Source organism: Chenopodium quinoa, unplaced genomic scaffold (genome assembly GCF_001683475.1).
Source record: "Chenopodium quinoa cultivar QQ74 unplaced genomic scaffold, ASM168347v1, whole genome shotgun sequence".
NCBI classification, from domain to species: Eukaryota; Viridiplantae; Streptophyta; class Magnoliopsida; order Caryophyllales; family Amaranthaceae; genus Chenopodium; species Chenopodium quinoa.
In genome coordinates, this window is record NW_018742418.1 from 3,141,422 (window position 1) to 3,152,389 (window position 10,968).

At 32.6% G+C, this 10,968-nt stretch overlaps 1 protein-coding gene across 2 annotated transcripts; it reads left to right on the forward strand.

Annotated features, from left to right (window-relative positions):
- The first annotated feature begins 4,029 nt into the window (after window positions 1–4,029).
- On the forward strand, window positions 4,030–6,940 carry LOC110709383. 2 transcript variants are annotated; one of them, XM_021887597.1, is made up of 2 exons: window positions 4,030–4,835; window positions 5,403–6,940. In XM_021887597.1, the coding sequence occupies exons 1-2, from the start codon at window positions 4,716–4,718 to the stop codon at window positions 6,495–6,497; spliced, it is 1,215 nt and encodes a 404-aa protein (XP_021743289.1). In that variant the 5' UTR covers window positions 4,030–4,715; the 3' UTR covers window positions 6,498–6,940. The 2 variants fall into 2 exon arrangements, with proteins under 2 accessions (XP_021743289.1, XP_021743294.1); XM_021887602.1 differs by having other exon boundaries at window positions 4,038–4,835; window positions 5,406–6,940.
- The last annotated feature ends 4,028 nt before the right edge of the window (window positions 6,941–10,968 follow it).

Sequence of the window (10,968 nt, forward strand, 5' to 3'; positions counted from 1 at the left end):
CTTGATCTGTATGACTATGTACTGCATCAGTTTTTATTATGCAACAAACTCCTAAAAGAATGCATGTGAATTAAACAATGCTAGCTTTAGTATATACGGAGTACTTCGTATTGTGTGTTCTATTCACCTGATTTTCATTTATCTGAACTTATTATACCTTATTGTACTTTATACTTAGAATAATAACTTATTTTTCCTAAATTAAATTTATCTGAACTTAAATAATAAGTAAAAAAAAAGGTGAACAAAATCGTCTTGTTTGGTAGCTTACTTATTCCTACTAAATGTTAGCTAAACCAGGGGAGCACAACACTACTTACCTATTTACTCATAATGCAACTAGATTAATAACTTAATGAGTACCCGTCTATATAGTTCTGAAAATAATATATTAAATCTATGATTACATACATACATATCGTGTGTATATATATATATATATATATATATATATATATATATATATATATATATATATATATATATATATATATATCACTATTCTTATGATTATATATTTATATATATATATACATATCATATATATCACTATATTCTTTTTGAGAATTATTGTGACTCATTAGCAGAAATAAATACTTTATGATATATATATATATATATATATATATATATATATATTCCAATTATCCATCCATTGCATCATCTCATGATTGTCATCAACACATACGAAGTATATAACAACGCAATGCAAACCCTCTCTTAATTAGGAAGAAGCCTTGTCACATGCAAGGAACAGGCCTTGGTTGAGACAATTGACAATGCCATATCTATGATAATAGTGATGTTACAGTGACATATTATTGTTTGAAAATTAATGCAAGTAATAATCTTAAACATAGATGTTCAACTCGATCTTAAGAGTTATCGAAGATACGTTATTGTTCTTCTCAACAATCTCAAGCCATATGTCATAATCTTAACGGTAAGTTCCAAGACATTTCAAGTTTCAACAAAACAACATTCTCATCCATTGTTCTTGCTAAGCTACTTGCATAGTACACCAATGGTTCAATATCGATTGAAACAATTTGATAAATTTTTTGTTGAACATGGAGATGCACCAAAATGTGAACGTTTTGTTAAAGGACCAACATGTAGATGCACCAAAATGTGAACGTTATTGAACATGGAGTACAGTTCACCAATTTGTGAACTTAAGCTGATGGTTGAAGTCTAGATATATGTTTTATAATTCTATCATGCTCTCTCATACGAGAGCCCGTTGGGCTTGAAGTGTGAATGTAACATGGGTCCTTCTCATATCTAGCGCTTAATATTCCACTTGAAAGTGGAGGTGGATGAAATTTGAACCCGTAACCTTTGTGTCATATATGTTGGCTCTGATACCATGTTAAAGGGTCAACTCAACAAAAGATTAAGGTAATGGTTGAAGCCTAGGAATATGTTTTATATTCTATCACGTTGTATCAAGTATGTCCCAATGGATCGAAACACGTCCAAGGGGGCGTATTCGAATTAATTAATCTTCGAGCATTGATCTGCATAACTTCTAAATTCTAATGCAAAAAAATGTGAGATTGGAATAAGGCCAGCCAAATCCCTTCTACAGTTCTCTTCTTTATAAATCTTCGATCATTGACCTGTATAACTTTTTTTAACTAGTTAATCATATATTTAGGGTTATTTTCAATTCCATTGTCATATTGATAATCGATTATTTAGCTGTGCGCTTTGTCAATATGTCAAAATCAATAATTATATACGAAGTATTAAAATCGATCTTCTTTGAATTTAAGAAAATGATGAAGAGTTTAGAGTTAAGGAGTAATTAAGGGTATATTCTGCACCAGTTTATTTATTAATTTTTTAAAAATATTGTAAGAAACTAGCTACTTCCTGAAAAACTACTAAATATTGTAAGTTGCTACCCCTTATTGGATTTAATGATAGGAGGGGAGGGGAATTGGGGATTATAAGGGGGCTATTGGCCTGGGAAACTGGGCGAGAAAAGGGGCGGGGGCAGGGGGGGGGATCGGGGGAAGGGTGACAAATAGGTCATTAAACGTCTCTTACATTTAGTGCATGTGTTATAAGGTAGTTTCTTACAACAAATTTTATTTGTCAGGTAGTTTTAACAAAAATTTGAAATGTCTGAAATAGTTTTAACAAAAAAAATAGGAGTACTTATTTATATAATGCCCTTAAATTAGGCATACTAATTAAATTGACAATAGAATAGTGGAAACTACTTTTAATTATTATATGAGGAAACCATAAAAAATCTATTGGAAACCGTTAAGTTTCATTTTTTTTAAAGTAGGGATTTAACGGTTTATTTCCTTTAAAATTGGCATGTAGAATAGAGGAGATTTTATATTTCTGCTTCATTTTTATAAAAAGTTACTGAGAATAGGAAATTAAAAACGACAACAATTGAGTGAGCCTTAAAATACTGTGTTCTAATTCATATTCACTTATTTCATGAAAACTAAGGTTAAATTGGTTCTAATACGCAATAATTAAGTTCATTATTAAAAAACTAAACTAAAATAATATGGTCTAATAAGTTCAAATGAATTCAGGATAATGAGATCAGATTAGATGAACTGATAAGTTTACCTATGTTCAAATATAAGTCCATCTAGTGAAAATCATGTGCATTGAATGCACTCTGATTTCATATTGAAGGTATTTTTCAATAATTTCAAAGAGGTTAGACGATTTAAGATGCTATCTTCCACACTTCCGATATCACTAATTAAATAGATTCATGCATTCGTATTAGACAGCATCCTATCTTTATACTGTATCTGTATGCATGGTACGATTATACGCTTATACCTTATATCTGTACTAAGAACAAGAATTGCACCAATTATGATTTATGCCAACATCCTATCTTTATACTGTATGCATGGTACGATTATACCTTATATCTGTACTAAGAACAAGAATTGCACCATTTATGATTTAAGAGATTATTCTCTGAGAGAAGTGGAAGGGAGCCTACCCGGCCACAAGGCCTCATTCAGCTTATTCCTCTCATAATTTCATGCACTAATTACTTAGTTAGTCATATCTGATTGACTCTTTTTATTACTGTTATTTACAAAGCATGTTTTGCCATTATTATGAGAGAAAAAGGGCAAATAACATGTACTGTTGTCTTATTTTTCACACCAAAGATAAAAGTTGCTGTTATTTACAAAGTGTATTCTTTTTTTTGTGACAAAACACAAAAGGGTGTTAATGTTCTCAACGTTACTTAACCCCACACACTTGAGCAAAGGAGAACGTTTATGTTGCACAACAGCACAAGGATGATCCTCTGCACCCACATTTACGATGCAAGTTAAAATTTTAAAAGGCATTAAATGTAGGTGAGTCGGATTTGCATTCATTTTTATTTTATTGATACTTATTTTTGATAAGAATATTATAAATTTATTTGTAGTAGATTTATATTAAAATAGATTTTTTCAACACAAAATATTTTTACTTGTAAAACCTACAGAGTATCATCCTAATTTAGTATAGACCATACAAATTGGATAGGACTATAAACGATCAATTAGATCAAAAGCTTATGTGTTAACAAAGTTTAGAACATAACACCTAAATTCAAGCGAATTAAAATGAGCATAACCTAGTTTTATCCAGCACGCACTTTTAACATTATGGTAACGACAAAATATACTTTGCGAGTTAAAAAAGTGCTAATTTGTAATGTTAATGCTACTCGTATATGTTAATTTTGGTTTAGCTAATACAATCAAGACATTACTAAATAATCTATAAATATCTTTTGTGATTTCATTTTTAAGAATCATCAGATCATAATATAACAATTGACAATGTGATCAAATTACCGCCTTAGAAAAGAGATAAGAAAGTAGTAATGTGAAAATAGACATAGGAATGCCAAAGGTGATTTACTCATACCAATCAAATCCAAACAAGTACAAAACAAAAAGTTTTCTTAAATTTCCACAACTCTTAAGTAAACCTCACCACCTTAAGTTTCCGTTACCCAACCCGTGGATTGAGTCAGTCAATCCAATAACTCGGAAACTCTTCTAAACGCGTCTTTTATAACTCAACCAAAATCCTAGTCTACTATATTGACTAAAATACCCTTGTTATCCCACTAATCAATAAATTCATACACCTATAAAACGGTTAACTTCGTCACAATAATATTAAAATATATATGACAAACAAAATTAATCGTATAATATATGATTTTCATATAATGAAAAAAAAAACAGAAGGAAAACGGCTATCTCTCCCTAAAAAGCCTGAAAAAAAGTCTTAACAACTGCGCCCCATTATCATATATTTAGCCACATAACCCTCTTTCCCTTTCTTTTCTCTTTTGAACTATATTTTTATTATTATTCATATTTTTTTCCTTTAAATTACTTATATAACAACTACAAGTATATATTTTTCCTTAGTTTTTCATTATCTTTTTTTTTTGCATACTGGAAAAACAAATCGCCTGCAATTTCGCCAATCTGTGTTTTATTGTTGTTCCAGATTTTGATTTTTTTTATTCCTGGGTTTCGTTCATTTGCAAAATTACTGAAAAAAGTTGGGAAATTTTTGTTGGATAGAAGAGATAAAACTGAGATTTGTGGGAGTTTTTTTTTTTCCTGAAATATCTGGGTTTTTTCCCTGAAATTTTTTGGGTTAAATTTGATTGAAAAAAAAAAAATTATAAATTTGTTGTGATGTCGACGAAAACGGGTAATGCGAAAGATTTAGCAGAGAAAATGTTGTTGATGGCTGAACAAGGTGGGCATTATTGTTCCAAAAAAACCGATAGTTTGTGCAAAGATTGTTGTTGCCAGGTAATTACTTTCTCTCTCTATATTTTTACAAATTTTGGGATTTTTTTTTTTGATCTGAATTTTCTTTACATTATTGGATTTATTTGAATGATTCCCTTTAATTTGTTTGATTGAATTTGCTTGATTTCTGATTAATTTGTTGATTTTTATTAGTTTTTTCATCTGGGTATTTGTGAATCTTTTGAATGTTCTTCAGAACATCTTTGAATTTTCAATTTAGGATTAATGGAATTAATGACATTATTAATATGTGTCCCTGATTGTATACACCTGTATAGATCTATTTGGTTTTAATTATATATTTTGAATTGGGTTTCTTCTAGAAGTTTCAATGCTTCTCTTTGAAACTAATGAATTCTGTGTTTTATTTTGCAATTTGTATGATTATTATTCCATTTCAATGTTTCTGATATAACAATAAAGAACATAAATTTTGAATGGTATAGACATTTAGGATTGGATTTGTTGAGTATGAAGAAATTGGTACATGCTTTTTTTGAATCTGAATTTTAAGATATGGTGTTGATTACTCAGTTACTTATGAAATATGTTCTGTTTATCTTCTAGCAGTCAAGCAAATCAAGCATGTCTAGATTATGCTGTGTTCTTCGAGGGATCGATTTGAAGGTCTGTTTGTTCTTGTTCTTGATCGTACCGATGTGCACCTTGGGCATCTATATACATGGCCAGAAAATCACATATTTTCTCCGACCGTTGTGGGAGAAACCACCAAAGCCTTTCAATGTTATTCCACACTACTACACTGAAAATGTGACCATGGAAAATCTCTGTAAGCTTCACGGTTGGGGGGTTCGTGAGTATCCAAGACGAGTTTATGATGCGGTTCTGTTTAGCAATGAAGTTGACGTACTCAATATAAGGTGGCAGGAGCTGTACCCTTACATTACACAATTTGTGCTTCTTGAGTCGAACTCTACATTCACAGGGTTGCCAAAGCCTCTGGTGTTTGCTGCCAATAGAGATCAGTTCAAATTTGTTGAGCCTCGTTTGACTTATGGGACTATTGGGGGTCGGTTCATTAAGGGTGAGAATCCGTTTGTTGAGGAAGCATATCAGCGTGTTGCATTGGATCAACTCCTAAGAATTGCGGGTATTTCAGATGATGATTTATTGATAATGTCTGATGTTGATGAGATACCAAGTAGGCATACCATAAATCTGTTAAGGTGGTGTGATGATACCCCTGAGGTCCTTCATTTGCAGCTAAAGAACTATTTGTACTCATTTGAATTTCTTGTGGATAACAACAGTTGGAGGGCTTCGATACACAAATATCAGACAGGGAAGACGAGGTATGCTCATTACAGACAAACTGATGTCCAATTGGCTGATGCTGGGTGGCATTGCAGCTTTTGCTTCCGCCGTATAAGTGAGTTTATTTTCAAGATGAAAGCTTATAGTCACAGTGACAGAGTGAGGTTTTCTCACTACTTGAACCCCAAAAGAATTCAGAGTGTAATCTGCAAAGGGGCCGACTTGTTTGATATGTTACCCGAGGAATACACGTTTAAGGCAATCATCGGAAAGATGGGACCTGTCCCTCATTCTTATTCTGCTGTTCATCTACCATCGTATCTTTTGGAGAATGCTGATAAGTATAAATTCCTCTTGCCTGGAAATTGTGTCAGAGAAAGCGAGTGAGCCTCTTGAGCCGGTTTTGGTTTTCTGATGCGGCTGGTTTGACCTATTTTAGGGTGGTATTCCGAGATACATTTGACCAGAACTTTTTTCTCTGTGATGTTTGAGGAATCACATTGGTCAATCGGAGTTTTTGGGAGTTCTGTACATATCTAATTCCTGGGGCTCGGTTTTGTTTGGAAAATTGGTACATATCCAATTACTTATAGAGGGAACTTCCTGTTGGATCATGCCTGGAGGAGCTAGCTTGGTATGGCATGACTAATCTCATATACTCTTTTAGATTGAGGAAATGCTGAGAGGCTGTTTCGAGCGATAGACAGTTTTGTGTTGTGGTTTTAGACTAATATATTCGTATATTCTTTCACCTCCTGTCTTTGCTATACTGTGTTCTATGGATTCTTCTGGCTTACTTCTCATTTATCCAATTCGTTAATTTTTTTTCCCGTTCTTGCTTTACCCTTTACAATGTTCATGAATCATGTTCGATGATTGTAAGCTACAAGCTATGATCAACCCCTTTGCCCCCCGCCCCCCCCCCCCCCTTTCCCGGCAAAGAAAGCGAAAAAGAAAAGAATAAACCAATTTAGAAGAAGAAAAATCCATCTGTTAGTTTGCTGGGAGTTTTTCATTCTAAGCGTTCCGGTAGATGAAAGATGTTTTCAGACAGCTGTGGTATAGTATATAACGCTGGATAGGAAGAATTATTGCTGTTGTATTCGTATACCACTAAATGCCTTCTCTATTAAGGTTTCTGAGTCATTCTTCACTTACTAGTGTTGTCAACAGAAGGGGATATTTTCAAGTAGAGCTAGCAAAACTGTACACGACCGAAAAACCGTCCATAACTCTTATATTCAGAAATAACCCAAAGAAAATACACAAAAAAGGGTTGTTCAAAGTGCGACCCAAAAATTAACCTATTCCGAACCTGAAATCACCTTACCTTAAAATAACCAGATTTGAAAAGTGGAATACTTTATCCATTTATGGAGAATGAATTACAATTATTATTTTTAAATAGACATTTATATTTGCTTGCTTTGGAAAATGAAAACTTTAGCTTAAAAGTTTTTAGATATTTTTTGTATGCTGATGAATATAAGAAAATTCTAAGTGGGCCTAGATTGAGGTTGCGTTTGGCTAACTTCCCATGTTGAAGTACTCTGTCCTTATTATTGTCATGTGCTTCATGGTTGTCATGTCTGCTTACCCAGTTCTAGTTGTAGTATATTTAATTAATTAATCATTTGTAACTTTAATTTATATAAGTTTCCTGCTGTTTTTGAACAAAATTTTTATAATCCTACTTTTGTAGTGGACAGGTTCTTATAATCTTATTAACAGATGAACTAATATTGTATAGTTTGAGTGTTATTTGTGTATATTTTTTGGAGCTACGTGTTATACGATTATTACACACTTGGAATCTTGGATGTAGATTATTTTATCTTATCAATGACAAAGTTTTGAATGGTAGCAAGTCTAAGAACTTACTGCGAGATCAAACTGACTTTTCTATTTTTTGACAGGAATTTTTTTCTTTTTTTTTGAAACGGTTTGGCACGAGGTTTTTTATACTTTGTATTAGAGTTTTATTATTTTACTTTGCTCATTTTAAAAATTATTCTGAGATAATACTATCTAAAACTTGCTCCATATATGTATGGTTCAATTCACTCGATCTATGTGAAAACAAATGGCTTATTGCATATTTTCTCTAGTACTCCGTATGATGGTAACTCTTATGATCAATTAGTTAGAGATTAAGTTAAATAAGATGGCGAAAATATTTGTCTTCTGAACTTTCTTTTTAGATCTATGGTTTACACTTCTTGTACTTAGTTTGATTAGTATAATAGGAAATCAAATTAATTTAAATCTCTTGAAAATCCGAGTATATTCTACTATTGTCCTGTTTTATGGTGGTGGTTATAGATGTATCAAAAGATATGAACTTTTCTGTAAAAAAAAAGGGAAAAAAAAAAGATTTTTTTTGTGTTGATTGAAGCCTAAATATCAAATATCATGGAGCACCAATTTTTGCGTTAAAAGAAAGTTGTCAACATGTCACAAATACAGTGGAGTTATTCGTAAACCGATAGAGAAATAATTAAGTGGGCATCACAAATCACAAAATTTGTGCTTGTCCTTCTTCTTTGCAACTTTGCCTGTCCTTTGCCTATCGTCTTCAATTGGTTGTATGTGGGGGGAATAGTTGATGGGTCCTATATATGATGGTTCAGTCATTTTTAAATTTTGATGATTTTTTTCCCGTTAGGTTAGCATCACATGAATTAGTACATACAAGTAGGTTTGAATGGGTCACCAAAGAAGATCTACTCTAATTTCGTCATTTAGTCAATCTATTAAAGCTTTTAAATTTAATTTTGATCCGTGCTTGTATGCTAATTTTCATGCCACCAATCGTTCTTTTTGAGTTGTGCCCTTCTGCCTATGAGTTATGTGCTTTATGTGATCCATTTTTCTAGAGGGATTGTTGTTTCCTCATATTGTTATTGTCCAGAGAGTGAGATATAGCTCAAGTGATTAGAGCTCCTCCCTCGATTTCTGAAGATATTGGGATCGATTCTCATCACCGCCCTTGTAGCTCTTTAAACACCAAAAAAGAAAAAGAAAAAAAAAATATTGTTATTGTGGACAAAAAGATTGTCACCTTGGATAGGTTTTAAATACCCAATTAATGATTTAGCAACTGTAGTCGTCAAAGTTTCAAAGAATATTTCATGCCACAATCGAGTTGATTTTATTAGTGTCCCCAAAATTGAATTTGTCAAATTATAGAGAAGGGAGCTCCTAAGCAGTAACAAGAGTGGAATGATGCATGTTGCATCTTGAACATGTGATATTTGTTTTGATTAGTCAATATTATCAATTTAATTTCGATGGTTTCATCAAAGTAAAAATAAAACTGTTGTATTAAAGACACGTATATTATTTTTCATTTCGAAAAATGTGACAACTTTGCTCATTCCAAAAAAAAAAAACAAAGACGAACGTAATTGTTAAGGTTGTCATGAGTTTAGTCGACAGTTATGAATGTTAGAGGACCATCTCAATAAAAAGATTAAGTTGATGGTTGAGGTCCAAAAATATGTTTTATACTCTATCATGACTCCTTACATGAGAGCCCGTTGGGATTGAAGTGTGGATGCAGCATGGGCCCTACGTAAACTATTCCACTAGAAAGTGGAGGGGGGGGGGGAGTGGATGAAATTTGAACCTGTGACCTTTGTGTCACGCTGGCTTTGATACCATGTTAGAGGAAACATCTCAACCAAAATATTAAACTGATGGTTGAGGCCAAAGAATATTTTTTATACTCTATCACTAAAACTAAACCACCTTAAATCCAATAATCGAATCCATCCAAATTTCTTCGAAGTGGTTCTACGTATTCCTTATAGGAGAGGGGTTTTTTTTTTTTGGATGATAACATGAAGGGTCTTTGTAGGCCGAAACCCCTCACAGATCAACCCTGTCCGGATCAACAGGCTAGATAATTTGAGAGATTGGGGCGGGGTGGGGGGAGGTGAGGAAATATCACTCCCCTAAGTTATCACTAGTGGAGATTAAATCTCCGGATACTCTCCTTTCCACTAAATCAAACTTAGCTTGATTTCCTTATATGAGAGGGGTAGAACTAGAATAAATGCATGCGTCGAAGTTTCTTGGGTTGATTGCCAAAGGGCCCAAGCAATTAACCTAGTGTCGTATTTAGTCACTTTCAATCCCCAATAAAACTACAACGTTAACCTCTCCCTTCTCATGTACAAAGCAACAACTTAACCGCCCCATTACCTTCATTTATTTGTACGGGTTTTTCTAGTTTCTTAATGAAAGTGATAATCAAGTCATCATTTAAAGTATTAACTTAGATGACATGTTTCTTTTAACACGTTTGTCAATGCAAGAATTTATTTAAATACCTCTAACTATCAATAAGTAAAAATTATAAGAGTTGATATGTTGAAAATACACCTTAAGATGAATCTAACAATATCCAATAAACTTTGTTTTTTCTTAGCTATAAATCACAAAATCTAGTCAAAGTAGTGTTTGTGAATAGTGTTAAAAGTCAAATGTGTCATCTAATTTGGAACGGAGAAAGTATTTTATTTTATAATAACAAAAAAAAAAAAAAATCAAAATAACCTACTAATTAAAATCAAAACTAAAATTTAATATCAATCTGCTTAGCAGTAATTAACAACTTAGCACCACAGCTTGTTGGGCTTGGTTTTGATTATCTTTACGACGAGCCAGATATGCCTAGAAAGGTCCAAAGCCCATAACTTGTAAATAACCTCTGAAGCCCAAGGCCCCCGGCAAGAGTTAAAAAATGGACACTAGTCTATTTAATTGTGTTAATGCAGTAATATGAAATTCATAATCAATATTATCATAGCTACAAACTTCAATCTATTTGTGAAAATGTAGTAATATGAAATTC